Here is a 20,840-nt window from a genome sequence, read left to right on the forward strand (position 1 = left end):
CCAGAGTGGCTGGGGCAACCCAGTCGGATGGTATAATAATAATAATAATAATAATAATAATAATAATAATAATAATTGAACAGGACATCCCTATTTTAATCGGAGAATGTTGGAGGGCTTGTAGGAAGTGTGTGATAACATTCACTTGATGCAACATGATGTAACCTCCCTGCAAACAAATCAAAATGAATCCTCAGTAAATAAGTGGCAATGTCTAGTCTCCCTGCAAATGAATCAGGATGAATGCTGAATAAATAGGTTGTCTGGAAGGGATCATTGACCCCCTACAGGCTGTTCCTCCCTTTCCATGAACACCTGTACACCTTGCTAGATTCCTGGAAGACTCCACCATAGTACTTTATACCTTTATAAAGTACCCTCAGGAAATATTAGCTTCATTCGTACAGCATTATGTAATAATGGCTGTTTGGGATTTAAATGAGCTCCTTTTTTTCCTTACCTTTCACTCGATAACAAGAGATGTTTGAGAGACTGACAAGTGTGTAGGTTTCTATCCGAAGTCTCTGCACCATGTTTTGTTACAGAATCATAAGATATAGATGTAGAACACCTCTTTCTCTGCTCTGCATGTTGCTTCAACCTTTATTTGGAGGGAAAGTGTCAGGCAGTGAATCCTCCTAGCTCTTAATAAGCGCTCCCTTCCATTTGCCAGAGACTGGCACTCAATTTCTGCTGCTTGCACTTGTTCAAATAGTGGCTACATGGATTAAGTCTTGTTTTCTGAAAGACAGTTCCCTTGCCTGCTGGTGCACTCACCCACATATATATATAAAACCCCACAGGGACTTAGAACTGGGGAAAGAAGAAGAGGTCTTTATAACCTGATCCCCTCTCCCTGCAAGAAATAAAATGCTGCATTTTTCTGATTGCAATTTAGCTGCAGGCAATGGATTAGCAGCATGTGGGAGCCTACTTAGAGCCAATGGTAATTTGATTGCTGTGTCCTGGCACTAAAGCACCTTTGAAAGGCTCCATTTTATCTTTGAATTTGAATGCATGTAGCTTTCCAGGCCCATCGAACCTAATGATCACACAGAGAGGGGTTGCATTGGCACTGACCCAGTTTGCACAAACCAAACCATGGCTTAGCATGAACCAGCAGATATGAGGGTTCTTAGAGAGAAGGTTGCAGATGGTGTGCTCCTCCTCTGGTCTTACTGGACGTAAAACTAGTGTCATGTCTGAACCTGGGCTTGTAGTTTATTTTGCTCCAGGCAAAGCCGTAGGTGGTAAGCCAGAGAACAAATCTTGGTTAACAGCTTGTGGTTTGCCTGGAGAGAAATAAACCACAAGCCTGGGTTCATATATAATGCTGTGCCAAACCATGGCTTTGCTTTCAGTAGTGCAGCAGGAGCAGAACTGTAGGAGGCACAAAGCAGTCATGATCTGATCTTTGGGAACCCCCTTGTTTGGCTTAATATCATGGGCCATTTCAGGTCCTGAGGCTGTTTCTTGTGTCTTCTGAACTGGGTGGAAAAGGCATCCGTTATAGATCACTCCTTTCTGTATGATGTAGGAATTGGACTTTGCTGTGGAAGCACCTGTCTCTCCCATCAATACCGTATTGGCCCGAATATAAGCCACACCTGAATATAAGCCACACCTTTAAAATTAGAGGGGGGGGGAAAGAAAAGAAAAAATACCAGAATATGAGCCGCTCCATTCCTCGCTGCTCCTGGCTGCACACTGGGTGGGTGGGGAGCCACGCTGCGTTGCCAGCAGCCTTCCCCTTCCTCACTCTCCCCCTTCCTGGCCTTAGGGGAGAGGATGAGGGACTACGCACAGGGCGGGAACCGCTTTGCCATGCTCCTGGCGCTGTTTGCCCCACACTTCTGGCTGCATACCATAAGGTTGCGAATATAAGCCGCACTTTAACTTTTCACAGTCAGAATTTTTTTTGGGGGGGAGTGCTGCTTCTATTCAGGCCAATACGGTATCCCCCCACCCCATGCCAGGGATGTTGTGATACATCATCACACTCTCCATAGGATCCCCACCTGCTGTCAATATGGGGTGGCAGTTCAACCGCTCTCCTCACACCCAAGCCAATACAGTGGTATCTCGGGTTACATACGCTTCAGGTTACAGACTCCGCTAACCCAGAAATATTACCTCGGGTTAAGAACTTTGCTTCAGGGTGAGAACAGAAATTGTGCGGTGGCAGCGTGGCAGCAGGAGGCCCCATTAGCTAAAGTGGTGCTGCAGGTTAAGAACAGTTTCTGGTTAAGAACGGACCTCCGGAACGAATTAAGTACGTAACCAGAAGTACCGCTGTATTCCATTCCCCAGCTCCTCAAAGAGTATTCCCTCCCATTTTATATATCAGACAGGCACCATCTCTGTTATTTTTTGACAACTGATGGCACTTTTTCCTTCAAGCCTTTAAAGTGAAGCTTCTTATCCCAGTCTGCATCGGATGTAAAATGCTTTTTTTCTTTTATTTTCTTTTAAATAAAAAAATGTTTTTATAGTTGATGTTTTTATTCTTAATTGCTTTGGGCTGTTTTATGGGAATTGATTCATAAATGAAATGAAGCAAGCAAACAAGCCGAGATGCTGAAAATATTTGTCAATTAGATTTTTGAGAAAGCTCTTCCCAGAAGTAGCACACTTTCTCTTTGCGATTTAGACTATAGAGCACTGTGCCCCTGGGGAAGGGTTTTCTTTTCTTTTTAAAATCTATCGCTTCCAGGTGACCTGTTTATTGAGCATGCATCCTGATTTGTTTGCAGGGAGGTTAGATGATGCTGGTTCTTTACTAAGCAGCAATTCTCTTTGCAGGGAGGTTAAACTGCATTGCGGACGCAGGTGGCGCTGTGGGTTAAAGCCTCAGCGCCTAGGACTTGCCGATCGAAAGGTCGGTGGTTCGAATCCCTGCGGCGGGGTGCGCTCCCGCTGCTCGGTCCCAGCGCCTGCCAACCTAGCAGTTCGAAAGCACCTCCGGGTGCAAGTAGATAAATAGGGACCGCTTACCAGCGGGAAGGTAATCGGCGTTTCCGTGTGCGACTCTGGCTCGCCAGAGCAGCGATGTCACGCTGGCCACGTGACCCGGAAGTGTCTCCGGACAGCGCTGGCCCCTGGCCTCTTAAGTGAGATGGGCGCACAACCCCAGAGTCTGTCAAGACTGGCCCGTATGGGCAGGGGTACCTTTACCTTTACCTTTAAACTGCATTGCACCCAGGGAGCACTATTCCCCCTTTCCACTGCAGTATCCTGTCACTCTCCTCATAGCAAATGCCCGCCTTTTTTAAGGGGAAGCAGGTCTGTTGTGCAAGAGGGTCAGATCAACTTTAATTGTGCAACCCGGATTTGCCACTGTGTGACTGAACCCCACCCCAAAATTCTAACAGTCTAGGAAGTGCCCTCCTTATCAGTACACATCATAGAGGTTAATCGCTCCTACCATTTCTCTTAAACTGGGAACTTCTAGGGAAGAAGTAATTTAGCCTGACGCAAAGATCTTTACAGGCGCTGAGAGACCTGGAAGAGGTGCCTCATCTACCCGAAGTTCTAAAAAAGAGGGCAGTCTAAGAGGGTTTCCCCGCCTCAGAGCCTGCCTCACATGGGTATAAGTGATGTGGGAGTTCCCAGGTGTGTTCCTTTGGCTCACGATATTATTATCAAGATAGAGAGAGTGTGTGGCAAAATAGTCATACTTTGTGTTTCTAAAAGCAGAGATGGGGTCCCTTTTATGTCAAAATCTGCATTCCCTCAAAAGAAAACTATTGGAATCTGCATTTCTTGGTGGTGGGCAGACCCAAGGCCCAAACAGCCTACCTGTGTTCTTTCTGCCACACTTGCCTCTTCTTTTTCTGACATCTCTCGCCCTGCCCTTATCTGAAGGAGAGTTACCTGAAAAATCATCTTCACCCACACCAGCTCGCTCACACGCTCGATGGAGTTTCTCCTCACATCCCTGCCTAGGCAGGTTGGCAGGCCCCAGGTCTCTTCCGCAGTGGCCCTGCATCCCTAGAGTGGTGGGGGCCTGCGAAACCCAAATTATCCATTTCCTTGAAATGTACACCAATTCAAATGTGGGGGGGGGGGGACAACCCTGGTATTCATGCTAATTGTATTTTTGTTTTTGTGTTTTGGAAGTTTACTCACTATGCTGGGGGAGGGGGCTGCACCTGACTCAGGTGTTGGCATTTCTTCCTCTTTCCGTCCTCTCAAAATGCCTCAAAGGGGCCTCTGTATTGTGAATTAACCATCTTGAGAGCAGACAGGAGACATCCTGCTTTGCAAAGAAATAGCACACACTGTTTTATAGGCATGATAACTTCTTCCTCCCGACTCACCATTTCGAGGGAACACCTGTGGAAACAATCCCCATTCGTTGTCTTGTCTCCATTGTGTCTGAAACGGAGATAACAGCTCAAAGGACGAAGACGCATCCCTCTTACTTGTTTGTCGAGCAGTCTGATAAACCACTGTCAGCCCCCCCCCCTTAGTGAAATGCAGCCAGAAACTGAAGAAGTGTGCTGAGGTAGCGTTGCTGAAGAGATGAAAACAGTGGGAGACAGAATGCCTGGGCAAAGTCATTAGCAATCTCTAATTATACAGACAATTTCACAGCCTAATGCCAAGGTGACTCAGAGTTCGGTAAACATCACACATTTCATTCCCTCCCTGTTATGTTTGGTCCATCCTTCATGGAGAGCCTGGGCTGTGTTATTTGTACCACCAACTTGCCTGGAGGCCATGAAATGGTTTGATGCAGAGGAATGCTGGGAGGAACCAGCTGGGGAACCATTAAGGGAAGAAAGGCTCAGAGCCCGGACAGTGGTGGTGGGACTACGATGCTTGGTCAGAGGGAGAAGATTGGGAAGAGGAGGTGTCGGAAGCTGAAGAGGTAATAGGGCTTAGTGAGCTGGGAGAGTCTGTGGCAGAGAGAAGTCCAGGATCAGAGGCTGAAGTTGAAGCTGAAGCAGGCAAGTGGGAGATGGGAGGTCAAGAAGCAGAGGTGAATCAGGCTGGTGAAGCATCATGGGAGGCTTCCCCTCCTCCTGTGACAAGCTCTCCTCCTCCATGCCTCCCAGAACTAGGAGGGGAGTGAAATGGGTGTAGCAAAGGGACAGGCACAGCCTCTGATTGCTTGGAAGAAGCCCTGGAGAGGAGATATAGATGATCACGGAGAGATGGGGACCATCTCAGCAACTGATTTCATGGATTTTTACCTATAGGTAATGAGCTGCTGGGCTGATTTGGCCTGACACTCAGTCAAGTCTGTGAAAATAATGATTTTGCTACTAAAGAGCTAACTCCAACCTTCAACTGTGTGATTTACTGACTGGCTCGTTCTGTGACACTGCATGATGGCTGGTACACAGAGGAAAGATGGGAAACTTGTAGCCCTCCGGATATTGTTGAACTACAGGTCCCATCAACCATGGCCATTAGCCATGCTGGTGGGATGGAGCTGATAGGGCTTGGGAATCCAACAACTTCTGGAGGGGCACAGATTTGCCATACCTGGTATACAAGGAGGGCTTGTATCATGAGAAGACTCCAGGATGGTGAAAGACAGAAAGAGAGAGTCACATGCCAAGCACAACCTTACAGGATTCTTCTCAGGGAGATCAGGGCCAGATTTAAGTGTATGTTCTTGGAGGCGGGGTTGCCTAAAATTAATAGTGTAAAGGCAAAGAGAAGTAAGCCTCCAAGTACGCTTATTTTCTTAAAAAATAATAATATGGAAAAGAATCGATAATTTGTAAATTTATGTTTTTAAATGAAATTAAATATTAATTTGCTACAAAACTGCTTTGTGTATATGACACACTACTTGTTGCAATGCTTAGGCCTAAAGCACCCTAAACAAAAATTGGTTGTTTGTTCTAAATATATAGGACTTGCCTACTTACTTCAATGGAGAAAATGCACGATTTTAAACAAAGCCATTTCCTTTTCAAAGAGTATAGCTACTTTGTTTTGATCCATCCACCCATCCAATCTAGCAACAGAATGATTCGAGTAATGCATTTGAGGATATTTTGTCTACGTTGGGCAGCCCAGAGAGACTGATACTTTCATTAAACATCTTGTAATACACTCACTTCTGTCAAGATACCATAGTGCTGTTTTTTAATCAGTTTAATCCATTAGTTAAAAGCAAGACAGCTGAACAAAACAAAACCCCATCTATCAGTTGACAGCCCTAAACCATAAAGCTGTTTTCACCTGATACATATTCTTAGCTTACCCTCATGTTTTGCCAAGAAACGAGAGAGGACGGACATTTCAAACAGGCTTGAAAAGTATTAATTTAGGAAGGGGAGGGGAAGAGAATTATGCAAACTAGTCTGATCATCCCTAGTTCCTTACTTGGGAGTTTATTGGAAATGACAGGAAAGTTTTAAAGAGGGATTTTGAGGACATTATATCAATAAAGCAAAACAAATAACAACGCAGTTAGAAGCAATTATTTATGTCTGAATGCATTATGTGGTTCCACTGCACCAATTAACCCAGACTGTCTCCCACTCAGTTATTGCAAATTGCCTCCTTTATAATTGTATATGCAACCCTTGGAGGATAGAGGCTATGAAATCTTATTTACCCAGAGTTTATAGCACTTGCATACCAACATTTCAAAGCCAAGCTCCATAAAATGTCTTACAGATGAAATATCTGTATATCCCAGCATCAGGCTCTGCAGCTAATTAAATCAATTTTTTAAAAAAATGAATTTTCTATATGGTGCACTGGACAATACCTGCACACAACTGTGATGTATAGACTTCCATTATGAAGAGATGAGTAATGCGGTGGATGTGTCTGTGTGATGCGGCAAGAGACACATGGGAGCTGCATTACTACTTTGATGAAATGTTCCCAGAAAGCCTGTGTGAAGCTAGATAAATATCCTGTCCCCGTGATAGGCTTTTCTATAGGAAACAGTTGGAAAGTGCTAAATCACCTGTCGGATGAAAACAGGTACACTTGCTTTATGATACGTGAGTGGGGCTTCATAACAGCAAGTCAAACAAACAAGCTGTTTTCATGAGGTCCAGCGCCATGTCCTATCCAATAATACTTGCAACATTCACTTTAAAATATCATTGTCTCCACAAGCTGAAACACACACACACCCCTTTTCACATAGGGTTGGCATTATATTTGTATTCTATTACCTGGCAACATCTCTCCCCCCTCAGATGGCAACACACACAATTTTAGCATTGGAAGAGACATGTGCTTGGCGGATCAGCTTGAAGGGAGGAGGTCACACCAATATGTACACCTTGTGTACCTGTTAACTCCAGTTTGACAGCATGCTAATTGCAACTGAAAATCCCAAAGTTCAGTGGTCTTGTTTAGCAGTGCTGGAATATTGATAGGAGAGAGAATTCACAACAGTGAGATTCTGTATTTTAAGCAGGATGATGGAAACATTGTAAAAACAAACGTGACAGACAAATTAGCTTATTAAGCCACTTTACAGTGTGAGCTGACAAGAGCTGCTTTTAGACATAGCCCTTTCATGGCAAAATAGTGCAGGGGGGAAAAACACAGAACAGAGATCTTAAAAGGGAGGGGGAATGAATAACAAATCTTTAGGCCAAATTTCTGGCTGAAAGAGTTGTATTTTTGTCATTGAAATGGGAAAAGCAACACCTCTGTACATTTTTATAGGGTGGCGAGGAAAGTGTGGAACCGCTGAGTTCACTCCTGTTATCTCACACCAGAACGACAAAATGGGATTGAAGTGAAATGCCCAGTTTGCATGCAATAGGCATTTGTGGTGTGATTCCTGGACTTGGGAGGGTTTGATTGGAGGAAGCGAGTTCAGATCAGAACAAGCAGTTCCATTAGCCTGCTCTTTTTAACCGACTGACACTCTTGCTGGCCTCTGCTCAGCCACCCACACGGATTGTTTGAAGGCTAGAAACACTGATCTGCTTGAGTATGAACCATTCTGGCAAGGGAGAATACACAGGGAATTACATAAGGCCCTCCTTGCAACAGAATCTCACCCCAAATATATACAGCACATTTTCTTAAGCGCTTAACATAAACAGGCAGTGGGGCTTATGCGGTAGAAGCAATCTCCTGATGTGTTGATATCAGATTCCCTTTTACAGCTCCTGGACATCTGGCCAGTGTGTTAGGTCTGCAGCACTAGCTTCCTGGTATAAGATGTGAGAAAGGCCACAGACTGGGGCAGCCAACATTATGCCATCTTGATTTCGTTGGACTCCAGCTCTCAGCATCCCTGCCTATTAGTCATACTGGTTGGGGCAAATGGCAGTGTGAAATCCAAACTTGGAATACATCACTGCCCCAGATGTCACATCTATGCCAGCCTTCATTACTTCCACTGGCTATGAAGCAATAAGCAGAAAGAACCTAACCCGGCTTGTGTCAATGGAAGTAGCCTGCTAGGTATCCCTGGTCCCCAAGTGTTTCGGACTTTAAACACCTATAACAAAATGATGAACTTGACTCGCTTGTTAATAGGCAGTCAGTGCAAATCTTTCAACACAGCTGTAATACGTGCAAAGCTGGTTGTTCCACTGAGCATCCTAGCAGCTGCATTACAGAGACAAACACACTACTATCCATCGGCTCAGCCTATTTTGCAGAATTAGTGTGATGTGAGAATAAAAATGAGCTCCATGAATGCTGCTGCTCCGAGTTCCTTGGAAGAAAAGTGGGAAACAGATGTTATGGCACTTGATAATATGGGGCATTTGTGAAGTCACCGTCCTGGAGTGATGAAACTGAAGCAAATATTCAGGGAGAACTTACTTTTTCCCATTTAAGGACATAAGACAAATTACAGGATACAGAAACTTTTTATTAAACCTTTATTTCATTCTCAATTGTATTGTTACTCTTCAACGCACACCTGTTAAGGAAAAGATCACATAATCAGATTTTAGGGGTTTTTTTTGCTGCTCACTTTTATATTCCCAATAATGCCATGCCACTTGAAGTTAAAGCCAGTTTTAAAATTGCTTTAAAGATGCTCCTCTGTCTTCTTTTAAAAAAAAGTTTAAAAGAATAATCTGTGGTGCCCAGCAGTATAACTAGTTGTGTTTGACTAGGTAACATACTACACAGATGTGACAGCAAAAGTCTGACAAATTGTGAGTACTGTTCCCTCTTTAATATTGTTGTTAGGCTGCAACCTAGAGAAACAAGGTGGCATCTTTATCTTCTGGCTGGGCACTTTTGTATTTCTTCCTTTCAAGGCAGAGAACAGCTAATTGACCAAATGGAAAAAAATATCAGAGAGGACAGGAAGTTCTGCAACTGAGCATCACGTGTAATTTGGATGCAAGGTAGTAGGAAGTGCTTACATAAAAGCCATGTGTAAGACACCGTCTTTCCTTTCCTTTCCCTTCTTGCAACTTACCCTGCAGGAGGAAATGCAAGGAAACCACGTTTAGGAGTCATCTGGCTGCACCTTTTCATTAGTGTATTAAAGAAACACCACCTGAAATCAAAATTAGTGCACAAAGCCACCCTATTTCCAGATGTGATCAAAGCTTCATCCCTTGTTTGTGGCAGCAGCAACAGCAGCAACAACAACCTGTTCCCTGTGCCATCTAGAAGAGAATTTAAGGTTTACTCACAGAACCTAAGAGTTTACCAACAGCAGAAGTGGAAGATAGCTCTCATGGTTAGCAGCCATTGATAGATTTGTCCTCCGTCCATTTGTCTAACCCTTTTAAAGTCATTCAAGTTGGTGGCCATCAGTACATAGCAGATCCTCACTACACAGTACAGTGGTACCTCGGGTTAAGTACTTAATTCATTCCGGAGGTCTGAAACTGTTCTTAACCTGAAGCACCACTTTAGCTAATGGGGCCTCCTGCTGCTGCCGTGCCGCCAGAGCACGATTTCTGTTCTCATCCTGAAGCAAAGTTCTTAACCTGAAGCACTATTTCTGGGTTAGCGAAGTCTGTAACCTGAAGCAGAGGTACCACTGTATATCTGGCATCTCCAACCTGCGGCCCTCCAGAAGTTTTGGCCTACAACTCCCATGAGCCCTAGCTAACAGGACCAGTGGTCAGGCATGATGGGAATTGTAGTCCAAAACATCTGGAGGGCCGAAGGTTGGGGATACGTGCAGTATATCCATTATATTTTATCACAGTAAGTTTACACTGGCCCTAAAAGCAGTAGCTGAACCGGTGCTAAAACTAAGATATCTAGCTGGATACTTTTTAGATAAAAAAAATTATAGTAAGATTTGGAAGTTATGAACTGAAAGCTCTTAGTTGAGAACTTTTGGCCCAAAATGTAGTAGCGTACCTTCAAATTCTTCCTAGGCTGGCAGGTACCCTTTCACTTGCCAGAATGCCTAGAACATCACTTTGTTGTGAGGGTGTTCTGTGGCCGGGGGAAATGATCATGAGCCCAGGAAGAGCACCAGGAAATTCCATGCCCTGCTCTCAAATTGTCAAGCGGTTTTTTTGCAGTCTGCAAATGAAATTGCAAAAATGGGGAGCTTTTCATGCAGCATTAGAATTGGCACTTGAATCCCACTCATATACAGTGGTACCTCGCAAGACGAAATTAATTCGTTCTGCGAGTTTTTTCGTCTTGTGATTTTTTTTGTCTTGCGAAGCACGGATTTTGGAAAAGCTTCAAAAATCACCAAAGTCTTCAAAAACCTCAAAAAAGGCTACCACACCGCATGCTATGAGTTGCTCCTCGAAGTCAAGTCGCAACTGCACCCCCTGAATGTACGGTTTTAAGAAAAAGGAAACAAACTTGCAAGACAAAGGAAACAAACTTGCAAGACGTTTTCGTCTTGCGAAGCAAGCCCATAGGGAAATCCGTCTTGCGAAGCAACTCAAAAAACGAAAAACTCTTTCGTCTTGCGAGTTTTTCGTCTTACGAGGCATTCGTCTTGCGAGGTACCACTGTACAGTGCTTTTTTTTTTAAAGGAATCCCAAGAATACTGATCAGCAGAATTGTCACTACTACAGGTGTCACATACCTGTTCTGCATATGTAAGCACTCCATCGTTTAGTGTGGCAGCACCTTCACTTTTGAACTCCCTGCCTATTGATATCAAGTAGGTGCCTTCACTGTATTCTTTCCAGCACCTGCTAAAAACAGTCTTGTTTAGACGCTTTTAAATCTTAATTTATTTCAGTATTTCAATTTTTGTATATTTTAAAGTTGCGTTGCCACCCCCCCTTTATCTTTTCGTCAACTGTTTTGAGGGGTTTTTTTGATACAAATCAAGTGGTGTATAGTTTATGAATAAATACCATAATAAATAAGAAGGTGTGCACATGGTTGGAGACTTGCAGAACAGCCTAATCGTGCTTACTCAGAAGTAAGCCCTGTTGTGTTCAAGGGGCCTAACTTCCAGATAAATGTGCACAAGACTACAGCCTTAAGTAGAAAACTTTATTTGGACCCCCCCCCCTCTATTTTTAGAAGTATTTCCAGGTTCATAACTTATTTATTTTGCATTTCCCAAGTTAGCATTTCTAGAAAAAGAGGACAAAAAAGGACGAGTTATGGGGGTAGAAATTTTAAAATGAGGCATTAAGAGGTTTTGAAAAAGCATTTTCAGAACATATATAGAAGATAAAATGCAGTTACATGAAATACAAATTTAACTTTGGTTAAGAAGCCTTTAATACATTCTCACATTATGTTCCAAACACATTCAATGCCAATTTACCTTTGTTTATTGTTGAGATACTAATTTCATGATTATGTCCAAGGATAAGAGCCTCAGCTTTTTACTTCACTGAGTAGATTAGTTAAGCAGCCATTAACTCCTACCTCATTGGGAGCACATATCTTGCATGATGTTAAAAATAAATACTCTTATGCAGGAACAGAACAACATATGTATGTATGTTAGTGGTATAGTGGCATGAAATGAAGTACATGATGCTCACTATGAAAATACTTTTGTGTAGAAAACAATGAACTGATAGTATTTTTTCCTTTTGATGTATGGAATGATTTTGACCATTTTAAAAAAAGGTAAAAAGGAAATCTTCCAGTTTCAAAAAAATGCATACAGCAGGGACATTAGCTCATTTCCTTTCAAAAGAGCTCAATGGTATTCTGCAGCAGGCGGATCAAACAAGAAAACAAAAATTATAATTTAGCAAGGTGCTACCTAGACCTTCTTGCTGATCTATAAACCAAGGAACAACTCTAAAAGGAGCAGTTTCCTAGTTGCTTCCACTTTAGTTGCTGACCTCAGAAAACTCACTAAACCACTCAAGTAATCCATTTGCCTACATACAACATATGCTTCTTCTAACAGACTTGTTTCCCAACCAAGCTCAAAGTGGTTATCTGCACCTAAGCAAAGTCTGAAGCAGTAGATAGGCAACAGATCCCCCGTTACTTTTGTTATTCCTATTTTTTCAAAGTATTTGCCCAGGACGACATCCACTTTTATCTCTCCACCCCTATTCTATGTTGTTATTTCTATGTATATTATGCTATGGCCACATGGCTAATGCAATAAATCATGTTGACAATCATAGATAGGCAACAGATTTTCAGGGATGCATTGGAGATCGGTCACAGGTGGTTGTGGCAAACACACATTCATTTCTACATCCTGCCATGGTCTCCAGTCCAATTATTATCTCGGGTTTTTGTGGTGCTTCAAAGTTGTCCCCAGGACAAAGGAAAGCAAGCTTCCAGAAGCATGTCAGATACTGCTGCTGTAGACAGAGTGCATGCTTTTGTTTTTCTGTTGAGAGCATCTGTTGGCTAATGCTGGTAAGGATTCCCAACCCCCCACACAGCAGCAATTTTGAAAATTTAGAATGCGAAGGTATGGGAGCATAGCAACAAAGGGGGAGGAATGCAAAAACTTCTCTCAGCCGTGAAGCTTAGTAAAGTTACTTTTTTCTTCACAGTAAAAGTTCTTGCTTCCCTGTTTCTCCCATTACATTTTCACCTAACTATCAGTTCTACAACTGAGGGGGAAGTCATTCCAGTTGCTCTTGTGAAAGAAACAGGGCGCACGCAGCCTCAGTGATGTCCCACGGGAATGTGCCAAACAACCCTCTCCTTGCTTTTATTTCTGCAATAATGACAGTAAATCAGGCTTGTTGACGCTTTTTATTGTGAGATGGGGAGTCTGGTAGAAAACTAGAAAATGACCATGATGTAACAAGGAACTTAAAAAAAAAAAAAGTTTCAGATTTGTAACTCACATACATGAATACAGGAACAAATTGGCACAGAAATGTTAAACATTGTTCCCAACACTGTTTAGAAGATTATTCTATCTTGGCTTAGCTAAGGAAATGAGTGTTTTATGGTTAGGCTAAACTCTTAATAAAACGGCAGAGCATCATGCTATTAGTCATACAGTGAATTTCAAAATTTAAGAGCTTTATATTAAAAACTGGGAAAAGGTAAAATGAATTGATTGCGATTGTAAAATTGATACATTCCCGTTTTAATTCTTCTCTTCTACAGTCCAAGGCAAGTATAAATGTTAACATAACACTGTTAAATCAAATCTCAATGCAAGAGAACCAATTGCATCTCTACTTTAAATCTTATCAACTTTCCAAATTTTCATACTAAAATATATTATTGTATTAATACAAACTACAGTATTATACACTACACTGTGTAATAAATAAAGAAATATAAAAATAAGACACATAAATATAAAAGTTTTCTAAAACTAAAAAGGTACATATGTCAGTAAGAAGGGTATTAATACTGCCAGGTTTGAAAACATACAGTACAAAATGTTGCACAGATCTAAAAACTAAAAGAAATAAAATAATACTGATAGGTTAAAATCAGCTAACATTGTCAATAAATGGGGTCCAGAATAACTAACATTTGGAAACATTTATGAGCCCAATAACATATGATGTATGCGTCTGAAATTAAGTGAACCAACAAAACAAATTAAAAATTTCCCTTCGTAATTACTATAGAGAAATTCTCCAAGTAGGTAATTAAAGAAAAAATGATACTGAAGAATTGCATTATGAAATGTACCAGTGCTTTTACTTTTCTGATGGCTAAGTGTTCTTCCCCCATGATTTTGTTTTATAGAAGTTCAATATAAATCAACAAATGCTAGTTATTGTAGGCCACACATTGGAGAAAGGCCGGTCAGAGCCTTTAAAATACTGAGAAATGGCACTTACAGCACACAAGGTCTTGCATAAGGCCAAAGGAGATACAAAGCTTCATGTCATATCCTTCATATTTTAAACTACATACTCCAGACACAATTACAAACACTGATTTTGACAACTTGGCTGTCCTCACCAGTATTAACACTGTTAGTCCCTGCAATCAGAACCCCACCACAATCTTTTCAAACTACATTTTCAACCACATGAGTAAGAAACTTCAATTCTTCTATCAGCTGCTTCCTTAAGGCTAACAATACACTTTAAATGAGAACATGTTCTACTAACAACATCTAAATGTTTTAAACTGCTACCTTCTAAGCTGAATTTACAAAGGTAGTCAAGCACTGTTTGGAACTGCATCATACCTTTCTGCTTAAGGGAATCTTGTAGTGCAGAAGTTCTCACATTTTAAAAATATAATAAAATACTGAAGCGGAATTAGCAGAATTGTTTCACTGATAAAATCAAAACAACGACAACAACATAAATCTCTCCCAATTGTACAGTTGAAAAATTGAACCAACAAAAAGAAAAGAAAAAAAAAGAAAAATGATTTTTGTTTTAATACTGATAAAAACAAACTGATGTCCAACACATATCAAATAAAACATGTTTCCTACAACATGTTAAATAACTGCTTCCAAAGTCACCATGTTCTTCTAATCTGTTTCAGGTCACAAACTTGTTCCTAACTTTGAAAAGTGTGAAAAATTACTAGGTTTGAGGTTCAGGCACACCTGGATATATATATTTTTTATATTTTCTGTTTTTTTTTCTTTTTTGTTACACAGTAGTGAACAGGAATCACAGTGCACAAGCTACTGTGCTTCCATGAAAAGCATGTAGAGTACAGAACAACCTTCATTGCCAGCCGAGATTTCTCTGCCTTGTACAAAACCACACCATCAGTTAAGCTTTATTTGCTGCCGATTCTGACATTGGCTCCTCTTTCTGTATATCTTCTTGTTTAACACTGCTTTCTTCATTTACAGCTTCCTTATCCTTCATGCTACCTTCACTTATTTCTTCCTCCTCCTCTTCGTCTTCCTCCTCCTCATCTTCTTCTTCCTCCTCCTCCTCTTCTTCCTCTTGTAATTTCCCACATTCTTTTCCTTTTGGCGGTTCCTCCTCCATCTCTTTGTCTTCCTCTTCCTCCTCCTCTTTTTCGCTGTCTTCCTCTTCCTCCCTCGTCAAGCTCTCTCTCTCATCGGAGTCGAGCTGCGAAGGGGAAGCCCCGGGCCCTGCGTGCTCATTACTTAGCCGCTCCTGCGCCGCCTCTTCCTGTTCTGTGCTGTCGCGTTCCTCAGCTTCCCTTTTGCAGTAGGAGTAGCGGTGATTCATGTGCTGGGAGTAGGACCCCGAGTGCGAAAAACGTTTGCCACATTTGTCACATTGGTAGGGCTTTTCTCCAGAGTGCAGTCGCATGTGTTCAATCAAATGATGCTTATGTTTAAATGCCTTTTTGCAGATCCCACACTCATGAGGCCGCTTACCTGAAAAAGGAAAAACAATGTAACTTCCAGGTGTGTGTGTTGGGACTCGATCACTGCACACACATACAGAGGACCCATGATTTGTTTGGTCTTTTTGAACAATTTTGTTCACCGTTTCACTCAAAGACAAAACTAAACGTGACTACCACTTTGACCACTGATAAACCTCTTAAAGAGTGGAGGATGGAGGAGGCCTTTGGCATCTAGTGTTACCTATATCTAACTGATCACTTTCTTTCTTGTTTTATCACTACAGTGGTACCTCTGGTTACGTACTTAATTCGTTCTGGAGCTCCGTTCTTAACCTGAAGCACCACTTTAGCCAATGGGGCCTCCTGCTGCTGCCGTGCCGCTGCTGCACGATTTCTGTTCTCATCCTGAAGCAAAGTTCTTAACCCGAGGTACTATTTCTGGGTTAGCGGAGTCTGAAACCTGAAGCGTATGTAACCCGAGGTACCACTGTAGTCATATTCACTTTTTAAAAATTTGCCTGTATCTAAATGCATTAGATACAACTTGTTATGTTCTTGTCTTGATCCTTCAAGGCAGCTATATTGTCAGCCTTCTGTATCTGCAGTCAATGGAAATGGACACCTGGATGGGCAACCTTATCTGCACAATCTTGCTCCTCTGAACCCAATTTGGAAAGGCTGGAGATGCCTTTTTACGTGAATGGTGAGGCATATTCTCACCTGTGCCTGACTAATTGCCAATGACTAGAGTTGGCCCTGGATGGACGTAATAAACTCAACCCATGTACCTTCTTGTTCACATACCTGTGTGTTCATATTTATGTCTCAAGAGTGAGCTACTCTTCTGGAATATTTTGTCACACAAATCACAAGCATACATTCCGTTTTCTGTCTTTCTCATCTTCTTCTTCGGTGGTGTGGAATCTGAATCATTCTGATCCTCTACATTTGATACACCTTCTGAGCTAGTGTCTTGTCTTTCATCCTGAGAAATCAAGGAACAACATTCTTACACCTGCTGAAATGCAGTGAACACAACAGGCAGTATGAAGTTATTTTTTTACGTTTTGGTAAACTCATTTAAATCTCAACCACATTTATGTAGCAACATCTCTCTCTTTTTATGAACCTACCATTCTAACTTTGCTAATAATTGGGGGCCTTGAAGATTTAGGTTAAATAATTGCCTGATGTTCAGGCTTTCAAGTAGAACAGAGAAAGCTATTCAACAGTTAAAAAGGGAGATATCAAAGGCAAGAATGTTATAGACTAAAAAATTGTAAGAAGGCACTTTGGCAATGTGTTCATTTGGCTTTCTCAAATGTTTTTAGCAGTAGCATATAGGTGCTCCAGATTTCACTACTTTGATACCAGTTATGAAGAAGTAAAATAATCTTCCAATGTACTGTATGCGTTTAAGTGTTGTTTAATTTCACTCTCAATTATCTGCATATATTTCTAATGCATTGCCAATGTACCTGTGCTAAAAGTTCATCCTCGACTATTAAGGCAAAACCCCCCAAAAGTCATTTCAATTCCAGCATTAATGGTATCAACAAGCTAAAAAAGGAGACTTTCTAGCAATGTATCTTAATAATAATGTGGTCACTACATAATCAGTCACTTAGAAACTGATTTCCCTCAGTAATTTAATAGTTAGACCAGTGACACATATTAGCTGCATCCTACAACATATGGAGAACAAGGTACAAACAGCTGTTTGTGCATAAAAAGGAATATGGGGACTGGGTCTCTGGCCTGCCAGCATTTGCATCTAGCTCCCAGGATGTTAGGTGCATTACTGCATAGTAGACACTCATGTAGCAGTAGAAGCCTCCCCACCTGTTGCCTCATAACTAGACATCTATGCCAAGGTTGGCTTTTCCTGCCTGGACTGTGTGAAGACTCCACGTTAGCAGCAGTCAGACAGTTTCCTGTAACCAAACTACAGCTGGAATGAGTCCTTGCTAGGGACAGCAGCACTTGTTGAGGTGTCTGTAGCACACCTGACTAATCACCACGCTAGAGTTTATATAACCTAGGCATAGGTAAACTCGGCCCTCCAGATGTTTTGGGACTATAACTCCCATCATCTCTAGCTAACAGGACCAGTGGTCAGGGATCATGGGAGTTGTAGTCCCAAAACATCTGGAGGGCCGAGTTTGCCTATGCCTGATATAACCCATTCCACACTCTCTGCCTTTGACTTCATCTGCCCTTATTGCCATTTAATCTGACTGGCTACGGGAACAACATCATGGAATAACATCTTAGACACCTGCAAACAGAATCATATGGCTTATTCGGCTGATTAAAAGGCTAAAAGGCATTGGGCTAAATGAGGATAATGGAGACGGAATATGGCACTATAATCAAGCAGTAACCAGAGAAATCTAACAATATAAAAAAGCCACGAAACAATGCAATTATTGGGCAGATCAGTATTTTGCAGTAACATGCACATTTCTTTAGGAATGATCAAAATGAGAGAATATTCAGTACAGGGCTAATAATTTGGTTACATAATTAGAAAATGAAGGCATTGATTGTTAAAATACCCCCCAAAAATATTTTGGAATGTGCCTCAGAATATAACACAGGTCAAAGGTGTGTAACATTACCATTGTAGAGGCTATGATAAGTCATGTTGTGTGGGCATGACCACATGGAAAAGGAAATTGCAATACCAGACTCAATTCTTGTCATCATCTGCATCTAGTCCACAGTAAAGCTAAATGGTGTCTGGCGTATGGAATGAAAGGCCTTGCTTACGTTAAGTGTGAGGTATTTGCACAGAAAATTCATTCTAACTCGTATTAGCTAAATGCAGCTAGTCAGAATAATCTAATATTAGCAAAATGAACACTTCATTCCCCCCACCTTATTTTGTGACTTTATATGTTTGCCTCATTAATTAAAATACATGATCATATATTGGTTCAGGTACCTGGCTTCCATTGGCCTGCATCTGTTTTGGTGTTTCTTGAACTGTAGGGTTAACGGTGGTTGAATACGTATAAGCTACCTGTGGGATAAGAATGGTTTGCTTATTGGCAGCAAGAGCTCGTAAGCATGGAACACTGTTCTGGTCAGCAATGGCAACAATTGTAGGTAACTGGGCAGTGACTGTAGGTATAGCAATATTAATGGGATTGGCACTTGGTGGGATTACATTTACAACTGGTTCAGAGTCTGTAATACTGCTGTCCTTTTGCGCTTCTTTTTTTGCACAAGTCAAGTTCAATGGTTCTTCTTGGACAGAATAAGCACTGTTCTGGTAAACACTAGTTATAGTAGATCGCTCTAATGTTTCTCCATGTTGCTTTGGTAGTGAAAGGTCAAGAGGTTCTATTTGTGGCTCTTCCTGGACACCTTCATTAAGGTACACGTAACCCTGTGAATTTCTAGATGAAGAGAGGTTAAGGGGTGATGGGGATGCTGTGTTACTCCGCAAACCATTCTGAGCTGATCCTGTTGTTACAGTCTGCGGTTTATCTACCTTGAGGGAGCTTTCAGAATTAGACGTGCTGTCCTGGTGTTCATTTGCCGTTTCCAGTCCTGCGCGGTCATCATTATCCACAGAATTTTTTAGTTTGTCAGGTTCAGGGGAAGGTGGTCCTGATGATGGTACAGAAATTTGGCCAGCTTGCATTTTTTCAAACCACTTTTTTACAACATCCAATGGCAAATTGACCGAGTCGGCAATTTTTGAGAGCTCTTCTGAGCTTGGTTGTGCATTTAATGCATAATAGGCTTTTAGAATGGATAAAAGATTTTTTAGAGGGGGTTGGCCAGGAGACAGATTAGCCTCCCCTGTTTCTGGTGAAACAGAGGCTTCGGACTTCTCAGCTTCTGCACCGCTGAGCTGAGATGGCTGAGTGGGATTTCTGATATCATAGTGCTTTGATTCTTGAAGTGCATTGGATTCTCCTGGGCAGTCATCACGAAGAAGGCAAGTGCTATCATTGGTCTCTCCATCAAAGCTTTTTTCTTTCTCCGATTTCACCCTAAGATCTTCTGGCAACTTTTCGATTTTGCAGCTGTTTGTTGGGGCGGGGTTTTCTTTTTTCAGATTCTGTGGCACAACCTGAAGTTGACTAGGTTGCTCCAAACTGTAGTTGATGATAATTTTGGTTGTCCCATCTTGATCAACCAAAGGAAGACTGATAGCTGAAATGAGGGAATGTCCAGCTTGCTGTATGGATGCAGTGTTGATTGTTTCTTGTTCTTTGGATGTAAGAAGATTGGCGTGACTGTTCTCCAACACTTGTTTTATTACATTGCCATCAACGGCAACTTTAAGTACATTTTGAATGTCACTTAAGTTGATACTTATTGGAGACACCAGACCAACGGTTGGCAAAACAACAGCTTGCACCACACCCTGAGGAGAACTGGTTGCCTGTAACGGGCCACCACCACTAAAAACCCCGTTTTGCAAAGGGGCTGAACAGTTGATTCCTGAAGCAACCACTATGGGCTTGAATTCATAATCCACAGGTTCAGTTTTAATTTGGTTAATGGGGAGCTGTTCTTGTAACGGCTTATTCTCTATCTTTTGTCGTACTTGTGGTCTTGCTGGGCTACCCGGCGATGCAGAAAGGGAAGGGGAAGAGCACTGAGATGTCTTGAGCCCTGATCGTGCCCGGCCATTCACAGGCACCAAACCAATACATTTCTTACTGCTTATGTGAGAGCTGTAGGAACCAGAATGGGAAAAACGTTTCTTGCAGTTTGGGCACTCATATGGCTTCTCTCCTATAGAGGCATAAAAAAAAGAAAGAAAAAAGCCATTATAATCTAGGAATTTGAACTAATAAATTATAGCTTGGATTGAAAGAGTCTGGAAGGATAATATACTAGAAGGCACACATATACTACCCTTTCAAGTAACTTTGCACTTTCTCTCCAAAGGTAGGGATTTAATCACTACTAATTTTTTTCTGGACTGTACTACATTTTCTATGGGGAAAATAATCGAGATTTCACACATTTATAAAATCTGCACATCATCTAAGATAAGTGTCCAAAAGCTCATCTGTTCAGCTGAACCAATAAATGGCATTGTACACCCCACCCCCGTGCCAGAAAAGGACAAAATAAGTTTTTTTTAAAGGCAAAATCCAAGAAATGGATGGCATATGACAGCTATAGCTGCATGAACCAAACATTTAACCAGCAGAAAGAAAATAGCTGTGCTTGCTGTTCCATAAATGCTTGCTCCAGAGGTAATACAGTACTT

General features: G+C 41.7%; 1 protein-coding gene across 2 annotated transcripts in view; it reads right to left on the reverse strand.

The window, feature by feature from the left end:
- Positions 1 to 13,068: 13,068 nt before the first annotated feature.
- The window catches only part of ZEB1 (zinc finger E-box binding homeobox 1), a 76,136-nt gene continuing 68,364 nt past the window's right edge, over positions 13,069 to 20,840 (reverse strand). For both annotated transcript variants that reach the window (XM_079996418.1, XM_079996419.1), the window contains exons 7-9: positions 18,546 to 20,356; positions 16,403 to 16,583; positions 13,069 to 15,626 (exon numbers count right to left, since the gene is read on the reverse strand). In XM_079996418.1, coding sequence (XP_079852544.1) covers positions 15,043 to 15,626; positions 16,403 to 16,583; positions 18,546 to 20,356 — 2,576 coding nt within the window. In that variant the 3' untranslated portion in view covers positions 13,069 to 15,042. The remainder of the gene's footprint in view (positions 15,627 to 16,402; positions 16,584 to 18,545; positions 20,357 to 20,840) is intronic.

Source organism: Podarcis cretensis (genome assembly GCF_951804945.1).
Source record: "Podarcis cretensis genome assembly, chromosome: 12".
Taxonomy (NCBI): Eukaryota; Metazoa; Chordata; class Lepidosauria; order Squamata; family Lacertidae; genus Podarcis; species Podarcis cretensis.